Source organism: Uloborus diversus, chromosome 7 (genome assembly GCF_026930045.1).
Source record: "Uloborus diversus isolate 005 chromosome 7, Udiv.v.3.1, whole genome shotgun sequence".
NCBI classification, from domain to species: domain Eukaryota; kingdom Metazoa; phylum Arthropoda; class Arachnida; order Araneae; family Uloboridae; genus Uloborus; species Uloborus diversus.
This window is the reverse complement of record NC_072737.1, coordinates 61,192,192-61,214,633: the sequence shown is the minus strand read 5'-3', so window position 1 is coordinate 61,214,633 and position 22,442 is coordinate 61,192,192. Positions and strand designations below refer to the sequence as shown.

At 33.4% G+C, this 22,442-nt stretch overlaps 1 protein-coding gene across 1 annotated transcript in view; it reads left to right on the top strand.

Moving 5' to 3' along the window:
• Positions 1 to 22,442, top strand: part of LOC129225511 (ethanolamine-phosphate cytidylyltransferase-like) — a 64,339-nt gene that overhangs the window by 675 nt on the left and 41,222 nt on the right. The window contains exons 3-9 of the mRNA XM_054859940.1: positions 6,515 to 6,560; positions 11,537 to 11,622; positions 13,484 to 13,559; positions 14,501 to 14,567; positions 15,486 to 15,533; positions 16,076 to 16,160; positions 19,497 to 19,589. Of these exons, the coding sequence (XP_054715915.1) occupies positions 6,515 to 6,560; positions 11,537 to 11,622; positions 13,484 to 13,559; positions 14,501 to 14,567; positions 15,486 to 15,533; positions 16,076 to 16,160; positions 19,497 to 19,589 (501 nt within the window). The remainder of the gene's footprint in view (positions 1 to 6,514; positions 6,561 to 11,536; positions 11,623 to 13,483; positions 13,560 to 14,500; positions 14,568 to 15,485; positions 15,534 to 16,075; positions 16,161 to 19,496; positions 19,590 to 22,442) is intronic.

Genomic DNA, 22,442 nt, shown 5'->3' with positions numbered 1-22,442 from the left:
ATAATTCAAATAGGGTATAAGAGGGAATCCCAATAGGACCCAGGACTGGGTCACACATGGGACAATCTTATTTGAAGATGTTTTTATTGAAGTTTACTAACATTTTTCTCTCTCTCTCTCTCTTACTTACTGCAGTTACATTGTTTTTCACCTTGATGTAGAAAAATTGAATATATGAGAATGACTTAGTGAAAAAAAGCTGTTTTGTAAAACCAGATTTTTAAGTAAAAAGTTAGTGATCATTATTTACCTTTAAAAAAGTGACCCAGAATTCCGCCATGTGACTTTGCTTCTTTATTGCCATCACTTATTTAGAACAGTCTGGCAAGTTGCACATTATGACTAAATGAAACACATTCAAGTCAAGTAGTTTACATTAATTTTAAATTTTATGACGAATCCCTTGCTTAAATAAACAGTTTTTTCTTTTTTTTTTTTTTTTTTCATTATGGTTATATTACTGCATCATTTTTAACCTTGGCAATTATTTTTCACTTTCTTAATTGTATTCATGTTTGGTCAATATTTAGAAAAAGTAGAAATTACTTATTTGGCAATACCATACAATAATTTCTCTTTTTCCTAGAATTAAAAAGAAAAAGAATTGAAACATGACCAAAAGTTTCATTAAAACATAAAGTAATCTCCTAAATAAAATAAATAAACAACTAAACAATGCTAAAAATCCCATTAAAATAATTCACCAAATCAACTTTACATGTTCCAGTAGCATGCAAAATAGTCTGCTAAATACAATAATTTCTCTTTTTCTTAGAATTAAAAAAAAAAAGAAAAAGAATTGAAACAAGACCAAAGGTTTCATTAAAACATAAAATAATCTCCTAAATAAAATAAAAAAACAACTAAACAACGCTAAAAATCCCATTAAAATAATTCACCAAATCAACTTTACATGTTCCAGTAGCATGCAAAATAGTCTGCTAAATAAATGGTTTGAGTCACAAATTAATGTTAGAAGTTTCATCAAAATATAAAATTGGGGGAGAAAAACAAACATGACAGCTATGTAAACAGAATTTTTGCCAAGGAAGAATGTAAACAAGTTGCCAAGCTAAGTGAAGTATGTACCTTAACTGAAAAGTACAAATAATCAAATCAAGATGTACGTAAGAAAAATATTTGCAATAAAGTTGTAGTGTTGAAGTTTCCTTCATCACTGAAAGTGTCAGCTAGATTCATTCACATTTGTAATGCAACCTACTATGGATATAAATGCTGTTACAATCAATTAGGTACTTGTACTTCATGTTTGAGAAAGATGCACTAATGCAAAGGAATATGATCGGTAAGGTTCACTTTCAATGTGTTTGGCTCTGCATATTTGTGTGACTCTACAGCATTATAATTGTATCAATGAATAAAGGAACTATCTAATACTTAATTTATTTAATCATTTATTAAATACAATATTGGTTATGTAATTAACACTTATATATTACCATGTTACATATTTATTTTTGTGTTTAACACTTTTATGATACAGTGAAACCTCTCGAACCAGCCACCCTTGTTTAGCGGCCAGTTTCCCACGGCACAGAATTTTTGGTCTATTTGCATAATGTTAAATCAATCCTTAAGAGTGGCCGCTCAAACCCCTCTGAGGGTCAGGGTAGTCGCCAGACTGGGAGTTGAAATAGATGGATGACATTCATTTCATTTCGTTTTCTGTTCTTTTTTTTGACCTGTGTGCTTAAGCGAACTATCAGGAATTCTTTGTGTTTTTGGAGTGGGAGGGGGGGGGGCATTTTGAAGTATGGGGATCTGTGTGTGTAAAATATCATTTCTCCAATTGGCTACCAGCTATGAGGACTGGTATTTTTTATCCAGAAGGAAAACACTAATTTTTAGCTTTAGGAAAAAAATTTAAATTTAATGATTTTTTACTCATTTGATTGATAATTATAAAAAAAAAGGCTTTTAGGCAGTATTTTGTATTTAGATGATGAAGTTTTTAACATTAGTTGTGATAAACAAAAGTTAATTTTTCAACACAGCAAATTTTTCAGAAAATTTGTGATAGCCTCGCTAATTCGAAAGCCCTAGCTAGTGACTCAATTCGGGATTTGCTTTAACAAGTTAAAAATAAATTTGAAAAGAAAAAGTAGCTTCTGTAAGGTTATAAACAAATACAAATTGAACCATTTTTACCTAAATAGAGGAATACGTGGAATAAAACGTTTTCTTTTGTTTATTTTCTTAAAAAAATCATTGAAAAGTGTTGAATTATATCATTAATAGTGCAGTTAGAGTTCAATAATGAAAACCCTTAAGAACAACCACCCCCTCTGTGTGGCCACATTTTTATGGAACGGTGGGGTGGCTGCTCAGAGAAGTTTCACTTTATAACAATTCCATTGAAAGAGTTTTTTGGTTCAAGCACACCTAATGCTAAGAATCGAAATAGGTTACTCTTTATTTTGCCTAATCTGATTTTTTTTTTTTTTTTTTTTTTTGCCTAATATATGCTACCTGCAAGGTATCACACCCTGAAGAGGTGAAACTGTTGTCTTTGGATGCCCCACAGAGCTGTTTGGTGCATATTATTCCAAAACTAATACTAACTTATTGTAATTTAGTTTGAACCACCTTTTAAAAACAAAATAAATGCTTTCTGTTTCAAAATTAAAGCAAATACAAGTTACCTAAACTGACATTTTTTGACCTAACATAGTTTCTTTAACCATGACATCTACCTTGTAATAGGGTGTTTCTTCAAATATTTTTTGCAACTACAGTACTGGGAAAAAACAAATTGAAGAGTAAACTTTGTAGTTTTGCCAATCTAGCACATGTGTATCATGAAATAACTTACCATTTCGACAATCCTCTACATAATGGAAAAGTTTTTGTTTCACCAATTCCTTCTTGATAAAATCGCATATCATTATTAGTATCTACATGAGAGGATCAATTTCCAGTATTCCAGAAACTTGATTTATTTCCATTTCTCTTGTTCAGGTCTGACATTTTAATTTTTTTTAGAAGGGTGCAAGGGACTCAATTTTAATTATACCAAAAAACATCAAAAACAATGTCTACTTGCATGAAAATACATTAATTTTTATAGCCAGAGGGAACAATTAATTCCCCTAAATGACTGGCCTGCCCTTATTCCCTTCTCCCATAGGCTGAAGGATCATTTAAACTTGCATCCAATAGGAAAGAAAACTACACCAAGATCAAAGCAAAAAACACAAAGACAAAAAAAAACAGCAGAGGACCTATGAAGTCTAAAAATCATACCTTTTTTTATCCTCCCAACTGCAGCACTGGGTGCAAAAAAATTTATAGTAATGATTGGAATATCCTTAATGACTACTGGGTGATTTTTTTTTTCTTTTTTCAAAAGTGATATCTCTTCTCCCAGAAGTGATTGTTCTAGTTTTGATTGAGAAGTATATACAGTCAAACCCCTTTAACACGAACTCGCTTAGCTCAAAATAAATGCCATTCCCAGGCAGATAAAGCTATAAATTAGTGTTAAATCAATCACTTAACACGAAGAGGATTTAGACAAAATCTCGTCTAAAACGAGAAAATTTTTAAGGTCTTGAAGAAAAAAGGGAAAAAAAGAAAATCCCAATAATTTTACATGAAATTTCTTTCAAAAGTCAAAAGATCTGCACTTGAACACAAGCGATATGGATAATAGCAAGAAAATTCCTCTCCTTGTGTAGGAAAATCGGAAAACCACATTGTTTCAAGTACGAATTTTAGCTGTAGACTATGCTTACAGTAAAAAAGCTTGTATGAATTGTTAAATCTTCACTAAGTGGCCGACAAATCTAGATTTAAAAATTTCATCGTGAAAAAAAAAGTCTAATTCTAGACACGTGTTCTGCCTATATAGATGTTTGAGGTCTAAAAGGGATAAAATGTTTTTTTACCCGTCAACACTGCAGCGAAAATCCAGTCTTGCGATCAAGGAAAAATCAGATATTTGAAAATGCACTGTCGTAGAGAAATGTTCCAAAAAGCCGTTGTATGTTTCAAATTACTTGTGTTCCTTACTTAAACTACAAATAAACTTGTCTGCTTACACATAATTTGGTAAACCTGGAAATCGGTTAACGGGAAATTCGGTTGACACAAAATATTTTGGCGTCCCCGTCGAGTTCGTGTTAACAAGGTTTGACTGTACAAGTACTATAAGTAAGCTTAAATTTCTGTGTATGTTATTTCACAAAAGTGCCAACAACAGTATTTTTCATAGTTTAAGTATGCCAAATTTTTATCCAAAAAAAATTGAAGATCATGGAATTCTTGCAGAGGCTTTTGATGATCATGCTCTGCTTGAAGCAACTTCTAGAGATTAGTTTAGATGGTTTAAAAATAATGATTTTATCTTGAACACTCTGAGGCCATCAAAAAAGTTTGAAGACAGACCATTGAATACATCATTTCAGTTTTCATTACTTCTTGAAAACTCATGTCAAATGCTAGCTGAACTTGCAGAATCGTTAGGAGTTGATCACATTAACTGTTTCAAAACATTTGAACAAGGGCGGATCCAGAAAATGTTCAAGGAGGGGGCGATTGTTTTTTACTGTTCACTCTTTGGAACTTTAATCTCTTAAAACTTTCGAAGGAGTGTACTGAACTCCATCACTTACCCTTATGTAAACAAAGGCGTCCTATAGCTGTGTTTCTTTCAAAACATATCCATGGTGAGCCTTTGAACCTATCTCTAATTATCATCTAAGATCGTCGAAAATTGAGATTTTGGAACTTCAATTTAAAACAAATCCTATTAAAAGTTCTAGTCCCTATCCGCAGAGTAACAAGAAATGGTCTACGATTGCGTTTTCAAAACTTCAATTCCGGAAGGGAGAAGGTTAGAAGAAAGGGAGTTCCCTTTCTTCTAACACCATCGAAGATTATGTAAAATTGCGTTTTTGGAACTTTAATATCGAAAATGTACTTGAAGAAAGTACTAATTTCTCGGGTCAAGGGGGGGGGGGCGATCGCCCCCATCGCCCCTCCCTTGTATCCGCCCTTGCATTTGAAAGTGATGTTAATGGGTTCAATTTTTGCACAGAAAGCAGGACAAAGGTTCATTTTTTATGCTATTGAAATCTCAGGCTGACCTGGAAATTAGATAAAATTACTACTTTAGTAGGGTTGGTGGGCACTTGGAACAGCTTACTGGAAGAAGTGGTAATGAACAAGGACATGGATAGCATTAAGAGGGCTATTAATATTTATAGTGGACTAATAAACTGACTAGGATCAGTCTAGCTAGGCCCAGATTTTAATTCTGGTCATCACATTTGTATTGTATTAGGATCGAAGGTCATTGGGTGCGCCGTACCAGTTAAAGGCAAGAGACAGTTTAATAACATCTTTTCAACGGCAAAAATAGAAAGGATTTTTGCATTGAGCTGTAATTTGCAATGAAAATTGGGTTCATTTCAACAACTCTAAGCGTGGAAAATTGTAGGGTAAACCCAGCTATGGATCAACATCCTCCGCATATATCAGCTGAGTATGTCAGCAGCTGGTTATTCATGGTTCCAAGCTTATGCTCTGCATTTAAGCAGATCAGCTGGGTCCTCAAAACAATTGAAACCATCGCAAGAGATCACTACAAATTGCAATTGGAATGATTAAGCTGAGCATTGAAGAAAATTGCTCGCTATTGAGTAGAGATAGGGACGGTATGGTCATTTTGCAGCATGACAACCACATGTTGCCATACCAGTAAAAATCTACTTAGAAATACTTTTTTTGGAAAGTCTTACCCCACTCACCATATTCACTGGACATTGCTCCTTCTGACTACCACTTTTTCCAGCCGATGACACATAGCCTAACTAAGCAGCACTTTCATTTTTATAAAGATGTCATAAAATTGGGTTAACTCTTGAATAGCTTCAAAAGACATGTTCTGATGTGGGATTCAAATACTGCCAGAAATATGAGAAAAAGTAGTGATTCGCGATGGACAATACTTTCAGTAACATGTTTTAATGGTTTTTAAAAATGAAACAAAAGTTTTCGCGAAAAAACTGCGAGAAATTACAACATCCCAATACTAAATACATGTATTGTAGAATGGTGACTGATTATCTAAAAATGACAGCATTTATGAGTATATTGAAATAAATTGAAACACATACAATAAATTATGTAACTTTTGCATTTATTTAATGTCATAAAATACTAAATATAGGACACTCATCTAAGGTTTATTTATCTAGCTTAATGAACCCAAGCCTTGCTTTTAAAACTTAGTGTTATGGTGTAGACAAGAAAAAAGATGCAAAATGAGCAAAAATTTTAAAAAAAAGAAAGAAACTAGAATTGCCACTCAAGTAGTTTTTAAATGATAAAGTGGAAGAAAGTATTTGAAAATATAATGCTAATATTGATCATTATTGATGAAAAAGTTCCAAAACTGATTTCTTTTTTTTTTTACATGTTTTCAGCAAAGTTTTTTCATGGAATATTTTACAGGAATTGACTATATTAAAATGTAACTTTTTATTTTTAGGCGAAAGCAATGGGTGATTACCTAATTGTCGGTGTTCATACTGATGGTAAATTTTTATTTCATTTGCTATCTAATTTAAAGTTTTTTTTTTTTTGAGCAATCGTGATTGCTTATTGTTCTCACTTGACTGTTTTTGGCGTGCTATCATTTTATTTTCCCACTGCCATCCTCCGCACCATCACCGTTGACCGGGTCCTCACGATGCTGCTCCTATAGCGAAAGCCGTCTCCAGGTTGCATCCATGTCCTACACACATGCTCATACATACATAACAACACAAACACCTACACATACACCTACATACATACACACAAACACCTACACATACACCTACACACATACACACACACACAAGCACCTACATACACACACATACACACACACAAACACATATACACACACATACATACAACTATCCACACATTCATGCCTGCACACAGACACAAACACATATGCCTACACACACATACACATGCCTACACACACATACCCCCCGCACACAAACACACATACCCCCCGTACACAAACACACATACCCCCCACACACAAACACACACGCCTACATGCACACACTCGTGATTGCGAAAAACATAATTTGAATTCAAGATGTCAAAATTCAAATTATTACAGGGTCCATTATGAAAGTAATGAGCATAATGTTATTGTGACGCGATGATAGATGGCAGCACGGCAAAACCGGCTGGGAAATGTGGTGCGGGATATGCCCTTTCAATGCATCCAGTCAGTTGCTTTCGAGCAGTGTGAGCGGAGATAAGTGCCTCCGCTTGAAGTATGTTTTCAACTTTTGTAACATAAGGCATTGGTGCGTTCGCTTCAACAATGATACGCCATAAAGTTTTGCGTGAGGTTTGGAAAAAATGCAACCGAAACATTCCAGATGCTGCAAGAAGCCTTCAATTACGATTGCATTTCAAGATCACAGTCTGGGAAGTGGCACAAGGCATTCAAAGAGAGCCAGAAGGAGGTCGCCGACGGACTCCGTTATGGATGTCCCCCCCCCCTCCCCCGGTGATCCCTCACCACCTTACAGTCCCTACTTAGCTTCATGTGACTTCTTTTTGTTTCCACGACTCAAGAGAGAGAGAGAGAAGAAAGGAAGACATTGGGGAACCTTGGGAAACATCCAACACCATGTTACAACGTTCCTGAGAGGCATTCCCTTGGAAGAGTTTCAGGGTGCCTTTCAGGCGTAGCAAACACGTCTCCGCAAGTGTATTGATGCAGGAGGAATGTATTTTGAAGAATATTGAACATTTGTACAAATTACGATCAATAAATATATTTTGCCAGTAAATGCTCATTACTTTCATAATGGACCCTGTATTACTTCTTTTTTTTTTCTGTTTTTTCTAATGTGAAAGAAAGTGACAGTAAAATCAAAATGATTAAACACCAGAAAGACCGTGGCGGTCATTTTGACCGCAAACAATATTCAAATACCCATATTTGCTGGGTTTGTTTTCAAGCTCTTTTTCCATCCATTATTGACTTTTCCTTACTATTTATTAAAATCTGGCAAAACTAAATTTTATTTCTTAAGGCTCATTATTACAGTCGCTATAAATGTTTATACTTAGAAAGACTGACGGTGGTCATTTTGACCACTCGTCAAACTGTCATTTATGCTTCCGGTTTTGTTCACTTTTCTCTTATTAGAATTTTTTTGTTTTTTGTCAGCGTGAGTAACATTCTTTTGTAGTTAGTGGGTTTGAGTAGTATCTGCTGTTCAGGTGCGGTTCTTTGAACCGTTAGGAAAATGCGAAACACCTGCTGGTCTGATGCTTCTTTTTTTCTGCTGTTATAGCAGGGGACAAAGTTGAGAAAGGTGACTTTGAAAAGCATGTAACCTGACACTTAAAATTCTTTTGGTTTTGAAAACGGGTTGATTTAGAACAGGTGGATTCTAAAAACTTCTGCTGGAATTATTTTGTGCATCAAAACATGTATTGTGCTTGAAACACAGGTCTTTGTTTCCTTTGATGTTCTTGAATGGTTCTGTCTCATAATTCTTTTCATGATGTCGCAAAGGACCGTTTTGGAAAACAAAACTTATCAGAAAATGAATTCTTGCAACTGTTGCAGAATTTGTCTGAAATTGATTGTGGTTCGAATGAGCAGTCTGAGTTGTAGAAGAGAAATTAATTCCTAGCGATGAAAATAATATACTTTCATCAGTTGATTACGATAATTTTTGGAACATAGAATTGCACTAAAAGATTCTGATAAAGATGATTATAAAGTTTTTACCTCAGAAAAATGAAAATGATGTGAAATGAAACAATATGGAAATAAAACGACGAACATTTGTTCTGATTGCAAAAGACAGTTTGTGGCTCATTTACAAGCAAAGTGATAAAGATGATTATTTGCAAATATTGTAAAAAAGAGTTTCAGTACAGATGGGTTCCTTTCTAATTATTTTTGTAAATGTTGAATGCTTGAATACAATTAAGCAAAAGGTACCGCATGTTGCTTTACTTAGCAAATTAGCTGATATAAGAATAGGAGGGAAAACTTTCATTTGAGTAAAAAACTGGCTGACCGGAAGGAAACAAAGGGTAGTTGTAAGGGGAAATTATTCTAATTGGAGTGAGGTTTTAAGCGGGATTCCTCAAGGATCAGTGTTAGGGCCTATTTTGTTTCCTGAACAATATTCATAAAAATATTTCTGGGAACATGAACTACTGTTTTGCTGATGATGTCAAAGTTATGGGGAGTGTAGAAAATGAATAACAAGCAAATCAGCTGCCAGAGGATCTAGATCATATTACGGAGTGAGCTGATAAATGGGGTATGGCTGTTAATGCTGGGAAATCTCAAGTGCTACTTTTAGGGCATGGAAATAAGTGTACAAGTTATTATTTGCAAGGTTCAGACATTACTCAGGCAGAAAAAGTTACTGATCTGGGCATCTTAATAAGTCAGGATTTAAAGTTTAGCCAACAGTGCAGCATAGCTAGTAACAAAGGCAATAAGATGCTTGGGTTTATCAATAGATCTATTTCAAACAAATCTGAAGAAGTAATGCTGCCCTTATATAGAAGTTTGGTAAGACCTCATTTGGAGTATGCTGTTCAGTTTTGGTCTCCTTATCTTAAGAAAGACAATGTATTGGAAAGGGTTCAAAGGCGGGCTACAAGGCTAATAAATGGACTTTCTTATTTAGACTATGATTCCAGGCTTAGAAGGCTGAAAATGTACAGTCTTGAGCAAAGAAGAGACCGAGGGGACATGATTCAGTTGTTTAAATTTATTAAAATGAAAGATGTTATGGGGCTGAAGTTTAGCTCTGAAAACAGGGCAAGGGGTCATTGTTTTAAGCTATTTAAATATCAGGCTAACATGGATATTAGGAAAAAGTATTATTTTAGCAGGGTAGTGGAACCTTGGAACAGCTTACCAGAAGAGGTGGTAATGAGCAAGGCAGTAGATAGTTTTAAGAGGGCCATTGATCTCCACTGGGGATTGTAAATTGACTAGGACCAGTCTAGCTGGGCCCAGAGCCTATTGCTGGTCGTCACTTTTGTATTTGTATAAAAATAACAGTTATCATACTTTCCATTTAAGTTCGCTTGAAGTTTAAGATCAGACAGATGAAAACTATTTAAAAAAAACTATCTATGAAACTCACAACATTAAAAACATCAAGTATTTTGTTTTAAGTACAACTGCTGATAGAGTTTATCTCTTCAATTTTTTTGCTTGTGCCATGTTCTATTCTGTAATTTAATTTTATCTTAATATGTCCTTTTTTCCCCAGATTATTTAATTTCTTAAAATTTATCTTTTAAGAAATTCTGATAATTAAAAAATTGCTTGAAAGGGTACTCCCAAAATGGTAAAGGGTTCTTTAGTACACATAAAAAATATTTATTGAATCAAAATTTTTACAATGTACTGTTATTCATAATAAAGGTTAATAACTTTTTGCTCTTTTGTCTTGTTGCAATAATGTAATCCTATATATAAAATATACTTTTTAACTTTTAAAAGTTGCTCTGCACAATACTATTAATCTTAAGAGTTAAAAGTTAAAATAATTTTTTCAGTACTTACTTGTACTTGATGTTTGTACTGTAACAACTTGCATGTGAGGATATAATGCTTTAATTTGAAAATGGCTTCTTTTTCATCAATGAAAAATTTTCCCTTAAGTTTCTGCAACTTTGTTACTCTATCAATCATAATAATTTTTATTCTTTTTTAGTTTAACCTCGCCTATTTAAGTATTCATAAATGATCGATTTCATGGAACATTATTTCAGAACTCGGCATTTCTGCATTTGAATTCTGTGAAAGTATTGTGAAATCTCAGAGTTTTTTTTTCCTCCCATATTAAGTTTATGGACAATGAAACTTGATTATCTTCTTTTGCATATGATCCTTGTTGTGTAACTGTGCTATCAAATGTCATTTGTAAAAGAATGTCATTCGTTTAAAAAAAATAATAATAATGCTAACCTAAAAAGATGTTTTTGCTTAAACAATGTTCATTAGTTTTAAGATGAAACTCTTGAGAAAGTTATCTTTCTTTTTATTCTTCTTCAGTTGTGTAGATGCCTTAAATGTCATAATTTAAAAATTTAAATGCATAATGTAATAATTACTGTCAAATTTGTGTGTCACTCAAGGGTGCCCATATGCAAAATTTTAAGGGGGGGGGGCTCAAAAAACTTTCCCCATGGAAACCGATTTTAATACAGATTAGAAATATTAAAATTTGACATTTTTAATAACTTTTTCATGAATGGCTCGAAAAGATTTTTTTTTTTTACATTTTTGCAAAGAAAAAAGCACTAAAAGCAAGGAAGTTCTCATTTATAAGGGGAAGTGCTTGAGCCCCCACTTGCCCCCCCTATATAGGCGCCCTTGGGGACACTATAATGTAGTATTTCTATTTTAATAATAAAATTTGAATATGATGCATTTATTTGTTAATAACTTGGTTTTTATATTATTTTTAATCCAATATTTGTAACCTTTAATGTGGTATCTTTCTAGAGGAAATAACCAGACACAAAGGACCACCTGTTTTCACCGAGCAAGAACGATACAAAATGGTTAGAGCTGTGAAATGGGTTGATGAAGTGAGTTTTATTTTATTTCTCTCTATTATGTGAAAACACGGATTTTGTTTCAGGCACGAAAGACACATAACAAAGATTTAGTACCTTTATAAAATTAACATTATCTATTAATTTTTTTTTAATTAGTTCAACATGAGTTAGTAGTAAATTCAACACTAAAGAGCGCCAGAGGCACTGTCCGCATTGTTTTTTAATCGGTTTAATATGGATTTATCTATTATTATTAAGTAGTAATCTTAGTAACTATATAATATAAGTAGTTAAGTAACTATCATTATCTATTATTAAGTAGTAAGTTACCACTGTTGAGCCAGGGCCAACACAGAACTAAATGCAGAAAACAAATAGCCCAGTTATAACATCCAGAGACTGCAGTTTCATTTTTGTTGTGGACTCATCAGTCTAGAATTGTCAATAACCAAGCTGGGGGAAGGTGTTGTCTCATTAGCCCTGTTTGTATGAAGCTTTTCTGCCCCAGAAAAATCTTTTTAAACGACAATCCAGTTATTTCCCGGGTAAATGTAGATCTTTCTTTCTTCTGGTGTAAATACGAGGTTCTTACCCAGAATGTATTTCGCAAAACAAGTTTGTTTTCTTGCTGAGTATAGCTGCTAAGGATTCTGGGTCTAACAACTTTCTCTGGCTCAGGGTACGGGCTCTTTTTGCTTTTTTCAACCTTTTTTTTTTGGAGCTGGAACGGGAAAATGTGAGGTACAAAAGGGTTTTGCGAGCGTGGCTATTGAAGCTGAAAGTACCAACAATGGTGCAGTTCAACTCGTCAATTTAAGGCAACACTTGGGTATTGAGCTGTAAGTTATCGCCTTTAAGCAAGGGCTAAGGCAGAACTACATTTATATTGCATTATCTATTATGTTTTGTCAAATATCCTTTCGTCCATAAACTTAATTCTTCTACGTTGAAAGAAAATTTCCTTGTAACTATAAGAACATGTATGTGAACATTTGTACGTTTTGACTTTTATTAATGTTGTTTAAGTTCTCAATGTGTTTAGATTCCAAAAATATTGTCTAATAGAACTAAACTGAAAAATAATGAATGAATAAAGCAACATTATTTTCTTTTGAACAAATATTGTAAAAATATTATGTAGAAAAAAAGTGTCTCAGGGGTTCCCTAACTTTTTCAAGTCATCGTCACATGGAGGCATTCAGTTCATGCACTCAATTGTGTGTTTGTATTATTAAAAAAAAAAAAACTGCCGAAAATAAATGGTAGGGGAGTTTCCTATTTTTTTTTTAATTTAATGGAATTACTGTAGTTTTAGCCATCTGTTTTTTGGTTCCTTTACAAAAAAGTTTTGGCCTCATGATCATCTCATAGAACCCCTCATCCCTCACTGTGGCACCACAGTGTGCCTTGACACCCAGTTTTGGAACTTCTGTGTTCGTCATAACACACTCTGTTAAACTTACCTCTGCATCAGATTTTGCATGTAAGATTTTTAAAAACAAGAATTTTAAAGCACTAAACTTCATTTATATTAGTAATTTCCACAGATCATGTTGTGTTAGATTCTATTATAATTAGTTGTAACTTAAATTATCTGATAGTTTTATTAATAAAACTGCAAGGAGCAAGCTCATTTAAGTAGTACAGTTGACTATATGTTTAACGACTTTCAAGGGACCACAAAAAATCTTCCTTAAGAAAAATTCGTCCTTAAATAGAATGCTTTTAGAACTACAGTGTAGCATCTGGGACCATGAAAACCCGTCTTGAAATAGAGGGAATCGTTAAATAGAGCATCGTTAAACAGAGAGCCAACTGTACCTTTTAATCCCTTAATGTAGTAATAGAAGTTCTTTTTATGTGCTATTAAATTTTGTATAATCTTTTGCAGGTTGTTGAAGGCGCACCCTACATTACCACAATTGACACACTTGACAAATATAATTGTGATTTTTGTGTTCATGCAGGTATAGCTAGTTATGTTTGATTTGTTTACAGATTAGTAAAATTTTCATTCAAGTTTCTATTAAAATAATATTTAAACTTTTTTTATTAGAAATAAATTTAAAACAGTTGCCTGTCAAAAGTATCCAAGCATTTAGGAATCTCCAGTAAGAAACAGAACAAAATTTTAAATAGTGCAAAAAAGTTTAGAAACAGAACCTGAAAATCAAATTTTCATACATTTAATATTGCTGAAACAAAATATTGAGTTATCTTATTGGACAAAAGAGGAACAAGGTGTGTGTTCCCATTGGAGAAGGCATCAAAAAACTTGTTTCACGCCTTGACAAATGCTTTAGTAATTGAAGTAGTTACCTTAAAAAGAAGGTTTTAGATAGAATTTTAAGATACAAATAAAGTGATTATGAAATTTCTACTCTCTCTTGTTTTCTTAAACAGTGCAACTAACCTTTTGACTGAACTGCGTACAATGTTTAAAATTTAAAGATACAGTGAAGCACCGTTCATACATTTCTTTTATACATTTTTATCAATTATACGTTTTATAAAGCAGTCCCTGCAGAATCTAATACACATTTACCTATACCTATTATACGTTTTTTTCATTTGTACGCTTTTTTCATACAGTCCTTCAAAAACGTATAAACGGTGCTTCACTGTATCTCCTTTTTTAGCTAGGTTCTGTCATGTGCATATTTAATTTCAAAAAGTATTTTCTCTCACGTGTATAGCTCTATGCAGTACCATCGGTATTAAATCGTCATTATATGTCCTTTTTGTGTTAAAAGTAATTGATAACAGTTTTTGCGGTACTTACAATTTAACATTGCTCTTCTTCCCGGGTCAAACACTAATGCAAATTAATTTTGTGTTTTATTTACTTGTAAGCTCTAAAGTATGTGTAATAAGTATTTTTAAATGAAATCAAATATTTTTGTAACAGATGACATAACTCTTGATGCTGATGGTCAAGACACATATCGATATGTGAAAGCTGCAGGTAGATATAAGTAAGTTTTTTATTTTATTTTGCTTTGTCTAATACATTAGAAACCCTCTAATCAGTCTATTCCTATTTCTCCTTTTTTAATAACAATTATTTTCAAAAGCAAGGTTAGAGGGGGGGGGGACAAATTGCATGTGATTGAAGTTCCATAAATCGTACCCCTAACAGATATTGTGTTCAGCAGTTTTTATTTCTACTATTATTCTTAATTACATTTTACTTATTTATATTTAAGTGTCGAAAAGTGCTGTTGAAAAATAGTTATTGTATTTTTACATAGCTTTATCTATTTAAATATTATTTTTTTAGATTGTTTTTAAAATCTTTTAAAAATTCAAGTATTTAGCCCCCCCCCCCCCCTCAAAAAAAAAGGAAAGAAAGAAAAGAGAGAGATTAATTTCCATTGATTTTATATTTGTGTCTTTGATAATATATTATACCCCAAAATGTTTTTAAATGCATATATTTTTTCCATTAAAAACATTTATTTTTCCCTCCCTTTCTTTTTACTTAAAAAAATGTTTGGTATGGCTCTTGAAAAATTGAAAAGGGCTTGATTTTTTCCTCAGAAATTGAAACCATGTTTAAATTTATATTTCTGTTTTTACTTTTGTTATTTTTCTTTTTGAGGGAGTAGAGCAATACTGGTAAAAAGTAAGATAAAATGTGATGTTCCAAGTTTGTGTTGACGCACTTGTGTATTTTTTTCCCTCTTATTTTTTGGTCAGCCAGGTGTGCCCAACCCCCTAAAAACAAGGACGCACCTGCCTAAATTTTATGAAGCCCCCCCCCCCCAAATAAAAAAGCAAGAGTCCCCCCAAAATGCAAAAACACTCCTCAAAACATCCCCCCTTCTCCCCCATGAATAACATTGTGTTAAAAAGATGCATGATTTATTTTTATTGTTATTTTTATTTTTAAGGGAGTGCCAAAGAACTGCTGGAATTTCTACAACTGATCTTGTTGGAAGGTTAGTATTTAAAAATATTTCACCTCTGTATATTTCAATATTTAGCTGTAAAGTAATTTATATTTTCATTAATATCTTAACTAAGAATTTTCTTAGGACTAACCAGATTCTTAGGACTAACCAGATTTCTGATTCAGTAAATTAATACAATTTCTGTCAATTTTCAGCTAAGAGATGTACTCTAATTAATGTCGCCCTTTTTTCAATATGTTTGGCCCCTCTACTTTTGTCACTCAGTGACACACTTCACCTTAACCCCCCCCCCTTTTTGCATGTCAGGCTGTTGCATAAACATATTGTTGTAATATATATATATATATATTAACAAAAATGTGGGACACCACACTTCTTGTTACCTCCTCCCACTTGTCACTAACTCACAATTTCATGAACTGACTCCTCCTCAAAGCATCATTTGTGGGCAACCCTCTATTCAATTTTGATACATTAATAGTTTTAATAACATTCACATTCAGTGCCTTTCATTTTTGAAAATTGTATTTATAACAATAACATCATCTCCTTTTTTTTTTTCTCTCCAGAATGCTTTTACTTACCAAGCAACATCATAACAGAGGGGAAAAGGAATATGGTATTGACAAAGAACATGCAGGAAATATAAGTAGAGTAAGTTTTAATCTTTTAACAATGTTTTCTTCTATTTTACTAACTTTAATTTCATTTAATATTGATGTATTTCTTGCATAATGAATAATGAAAATCTTCAACATACATATAATAACATCAAAAGGCTTAGGTACAATTAATTACTCAATTTTATGTGCACACTTAATGACAATGTTTAACATGGAAATTAGGGAAGCATCCCTGTTGTAATAAAATTTTGATAGCGCAGAACACATTTGGAGATTGTGTCAGTAAATATTGTTGCATATGCTGATGTATTTATATGGTTATGGAATTAAGAAATAGATGTGATTAATCCAGTTTATGTTTATTGGTGATACGATGTGAGCACAGCATGATGGAGGATGTTAACAACGAACATATCAGTCAGGGAGCAGTTACAGTTACAGTGGTCGAAAGCGATTACAATTAAATGCAGATACATGACAAACATCAATAGATTTTAATAATATGAAGTTGTTCAAAAAGTGCTGTGATTTCACTGTTAAGAAGATACTAACCGAAATTGTTTCAACTAGAGCTTTTAGCTTGTTGATGTTATTAGTAGTTTTTTTTTTTTTTTTTTTCATAATTTCTTAAAGAAAATGTTTGCTCGAACATGCATAACAAACTTCATCATCTGGTTTTATATCTGGTGCTTAAAAATTTTTCATAACCGCTAAGATTTGATATCCTGTTAAACCCTGTATATAACTTTACTGTCACTCTATTTTAATCAAAATTAGGGTTGAAGTTATAAAAATAAATGCCAGCAAAATAAAACTAAGAATAAATGCAATTAATAAAACATTGCTGCTTCATGTTTATTAAATGTTAGCCGGAAAACAGGATAAATTTTGCTTTTATACTGTGAAATCGAATCCAAAATAACATAAATACAAAAAAAAATCCCACCAAATTATGAAAAGCCGAGATAGTAATAAACATTGATAGTGGCACTTATATGATGAAAGAACGAAATAATTTCAAGTAAACAGATTCTTAATTTTTCAATGATATGCAGTTGAGTGAGCCCCCAATAACTCAAGTTGATTTCAACCATCATCAAATCAGATTTCTGAAAACTTTTATTTGAATAGTTACATGATGAAACACAAAAGACACAAATTCAGTTCTAAATACAATTAGAGCAAATTAGAGCATTGAAGAGCAAAATAAAAAACACGCACGCACCCAGATTTGTGAAAAATGTCTTTGAAATAACACTAGTGCTTAGTAGTTAAATCTTTGGAGGAACTCTTTTTGACTTGGTTTAAGTCCCGGTTATCACAAATTTGCCATTTCAACTGAGCTTGCGCGCGGACTTAGCTTTTTGGGCTTTCTGTTTTAAGATTTCGTGTTGTTGCTTGTTTATATATAGGCTGAGCTATAGTCCCAACAAATTAATGAATGCGATTAGAATATTTTCACATCGATTTCGGATTTGATGAAACTATGGATATGAATAATTGATAATCTTTATAATGTAATGAGAAAAAATGACACTTCAATATTTATTGGTTTGGAAATATTTATTTAACATGAACGTAAAACACATTGTGTACTTCAAAAATGATTGGAATATGAGTACAGATGTCCGTCTTTTGCGGATATTTTACGTTAGGCGTAAACAGCTTAGTATCATACATTTTTATTTAGGTTGAGGGTTCGGCTTTGTGTTAAAAGTGATGCTGCAATCATAATACGCTCTTCTAAGGTTAAAAATTTGGCCCTGAAAAGGGACAGAAAAATCAGACACCGAATCCGTTATTAAGACGCAAAACTCAATCTTTATTGAGGCCTAAAAACTAAATCAGAGAAAGCTTTGTGATTTCTAATTTTTATCTGTTGCCAACTCATAGTTATTAACAAATTTAAAATGTTTGTAATTAATTTTAGCAAGATTTTTGAAATAAGCTAAGTCCACGCGCAAGCGCAGTTGAAATGGAAAATTTATGATAACCGGGATTTAACGTCGAGTCTCTTTTTGGGGTTTGGGGAAGCCCAAAGAAAAGGTGGTTTGAATTATGTTTGCATTTTTTTGACCATAAAAATACAAATATTTGGGCGGAATAGCATCCTTCCCCCACTAAAGCACTGAAGAACAAACGCCCTTCGAGAGGCGCAGTTGATCAACCCAGAAACATAACAGGAAGCAAAAAAGAACGTCTAGAATTCTAATACTGTTGGCTTAGCAGGCCAGTGCCAAATTTTTTAGCACTTACAATAAGAGACAAATTACGCAACCTCAGATTGAATAGAATGTTACAGAGGACAGAAGTTACAGAACTTGGGTTAGCGAGACTCTATCCTGAATAAAAATAAAAATGCTTGCATTATGATAGGTAGTTACATTACAGGGGCGGCAAATAGGGGGGTCGAGAGGGTGCGGTCGCACCTCCAAATTTTTTGAGAGGAATGATTTAAAAGGAGCAAATTCAATTTACGTAAATCTCAAATCAATGTTCAAGAAAAACAATTTTGCTGGTTCTCTGTAATGGTTGATGAAACTCGACACATTTCCAGACATGAGCAAGTGTTTTCCATTTTTTAAATATTTAGAAATTCATCAAGCCTTCACCGGCCTTTTCAGAACAGAAAAAAAACTGATGAAGAATCATGGTTAATTTTAACTAAAGACGTAATTTTCTCATGTAGGCTAAATATCTCGTTCTTGTGTTCTCTGTCTAACTACGGTCATGAAGCCCATACAGTAGTGTCTATTTAATGAATGTTCATCACTTTCTTCTGCTAGAAACACATTTCAGCTGCTCAATGCATAATGCTTTCATAGATACTCTTTAAAAATACATAAGGTTTTTGAAAAAAATATATCACATCAACAAATATTTTTTCTGGGGACTTTAACTATGCAATCTCCCCCCATATCATGATTACTTGCAGTTAGCCTATACATGTGTTTTGTTCGATACTGAGGTAATTCATGTTTAAGAAACTCAACCCCCCAAATGAAATGCTGAAATGCCGCCCCTGGTTACATATATAAAAAGGGGGTGGGAGGAGACGCCAAAACAAAACTAAAATGCTAAGCAAAATAAATAGAAAAATTTCTGCCTTAAAGCCTATTCGAAAGCTTTAACATTTTTAAAAATGTTAATTTCTCAAGTTTCAATGATCTTTATGAAATTAAATGAAGGATATGTAAGTTATAAATTATTATTCAGTTATTAAATTTCATTATTATTACTAGGCATTACTTTTTAATTCAATTATTAATAGCTGTCATTCAACTATGTTTTATTATTCAATGAATGAATGTGATTTAAGAGTTCTTGTAGCGTTTTGAAATTAAATGTCTTTAAAAATTATTATTAGGATTCAAGTACCCACAGTCCATGGACAGGAATATCTCAGTTTTTACCAACAACTCAAAAAATAATTCAGTTCTCAGAAGGAAAAGAACCAAAAGTAAGTTTTCTTTATAAAAGTTTATGTTGTGAGTGATACAGAATATTTAGATATTGTTTACTGCTTCACTGAAAATATACATCTGATGATTTGCATGTATTATCATTTTATTATTTACATTGTTTTTTTATTATTATTATTATTTATTAAGCTTTAACTAGCATGTGTGCACTAAGATGTAATAGATTGATTGCCGCATTAATGTTATACTAGTGTTCGCCCAGTGGTCGAAATTCAACCATATTCATAAATGAATATTTGTAAAAATTTGTATGAGTTTAACTATTTCCAACTTTTTTATTTTCCCGTTACTTATGTGACATGCTTAAGCACATGGGTTTTAACCATTTTTTAAATAATTTGAAGAAAAAAAAATCATATTTTTTGACAATGGGGTCGTTTCAAAAAATTTTAAAAATATTTTTTTTTCTAAAAGAGCATGCTTAAAACATAGAACCTGACCATTTTTTAAATAATTTGTGTAAGTTTAATATTTTTAAAAACATACTTAAATCGGTGAGCTTTTGTTCTTTATGCTTCAGCCGATGACATCACAAAATGATGAAATGTCATTCAGAGTTGCCATTCACAGAAGAAATATTTAATTCGCATCTTTACTCACGTGTATTAGCAACGATATGATAGTTGATAGCCAGCGTAGAGCGCAATATTTAAGTCGTTTCTTGATTATCCTAACGTGGAAACCTGGTAAAAAGATGCGCCAAATTGTATCATTTGTGACGTCATAAGACCACGACTTGTTTTCAAGATCGGAAATTTAAACAAAATGATTTCAAAATGATTGTTGGGAAAGTGAAAGTATTTTCTGGGTCCATGCTATTTTTTTTACTCAATTTATCAATTTCAGTGGCTAAAAGTAGTACTTTTGACTGAAGGAAACAACCCCATTATTTTAATCTGTGGGCAGATTGGAATTAATTTTTTACGCTTCTGCACATAGCATCAAAAGCTATGAAATGCCACTCAATGATGCCTTTAGCTCACAGTGCAAACTATCAACACCTGGAAACGCGGTTGACAACAAAGCGTAAGCATTATAGCGGCAATGGAGTAGCGCGCCAAAGTACATCACTTGTAAAGTTATGAAGAGCATGCCGAATTTCCAAATTTGGACAGTTAAGAAAATTAATAAAAAAAATAACTGTTGGGAAAATAAAAGTTCTTTTCTGGCTCCACGTTTTATTACTTTTTTTTCGCTTATTCTATAAATTTTAGTAACGAAAAGTACACTGGTGTCCAAAAGTTAAGCATAATTGCTATTTATGTGAGTAATGAATGAAGTATGCATCGGAATAGGAGTAAACGTGATATGCGAAAGCAACACGGTTACAAAACAATGAAACTATTAAAAAAACTGAATGATAAAAATATTTATTTTTATCATTCAAAAGAATAGTTTGAAAGAAAATTAGGCGTATGAGGAATCTACTCTTTACACAAAAAAAAAGAAAAAAAAATATGACAGTGGAGTTTAAAAATGTGTATGACCACCTTTGACAGCCATGCACGCTGCACACCGATCACTCATGCTTTCTATGACATGATGGATGAGTTGTGGGCTCAAACAGTTCCAAGCATGCTGGAGAGCTCTTTTTAGCTCTGGAACGGAGCTTGGCGGGGAAGAATGGGCTGCAAGTTCTCTCGCGAGAATATCCCAGACATGTTCAATAGGGTTCAAATCAGGGGAGTTCTCTGCCCACGTCATTCGCTAGATATTTTCTGATTCAAGGAAGTCATCGACCACAGCTGTACGGGGATATTGCGCATTATCACCCATGAATATGAAGTCAGGACCGACAGCACCTTGAAACAAGCAAACATAAGGTTCAAGAACTTCGTCTCCGTATCTTTTACCACTGACAGGACCTTTCTCACAAATAAGGAGGTCGCTGCGACCGTCCAACATAATGCCCGCCCACACCATTACTCCCGCTGACGCAAAGTGGTGTCTTTCTCTTATGTTTCGCGGTTGGAAACGAGTTCCTTTTTCTCTCCATGCTGTTACCTGATGAGAATCACCCTGTAGAGTAAAGCGGGACTCATCACTCATCATCATATTGGCCCACTGTCCCCACACTCCAATGGTGATGTTGCAAGCTCCAGTTCAAACAAACGCGTTTATGCGCTGACGTGAGTGGAATGCAAACTGCTGGTATTCTGGCATACAGACCAACGTGATTGAGTCTCCTGTAAATAGTTTGCCTCAAAATTGTTATTCCTGTGGCGGCACTGAGCGCCAAACCCAGTTCTCTGATACAGCTGTCCCTATGACGTCACGCAGAAATTGCCAGAAATCGATCTTGGCGAGCGGTTTTGACTTTTGGTCGAACTGGTACTGGCCGTCTGAGAACATCACTCGTATTTTGAAACCTCTGCCACAGTCTCAAGATTACACACTGAGGTACATTAAGAATACGAGACACTTCGGATTGCGGTCGTTTAGATTCCAGTATTCCAACGATTCTTTCCTTCGCAAACATGTCTAATTGGCACCTTTGTGCCATTATTAATCTTGTTTCGCCAAAACCAATGTTTCTTGGTACAGCAATTGCATGAAACGCGCTTGAACTCTCTAAAATGTGAGAGTCGTTTTATCCACATTCCGACAAGCGCACCTATTTCGCGAATGATGCCATCGACTATGATATTTTGCATAAGCAAAATGTTTCTTCTTCAACCAATAAATCTCCATAAGTAATTTTATATAATTTTATGAACATTTACAAGAGTTTTCTTACATTTTATGAATTATGCTTAACTTTTGGACACCAGTGTAGTACTTTTGACTGAGGGAAACAACCCCGTAGAGAAATTGGTGTTTTTACAAATTAT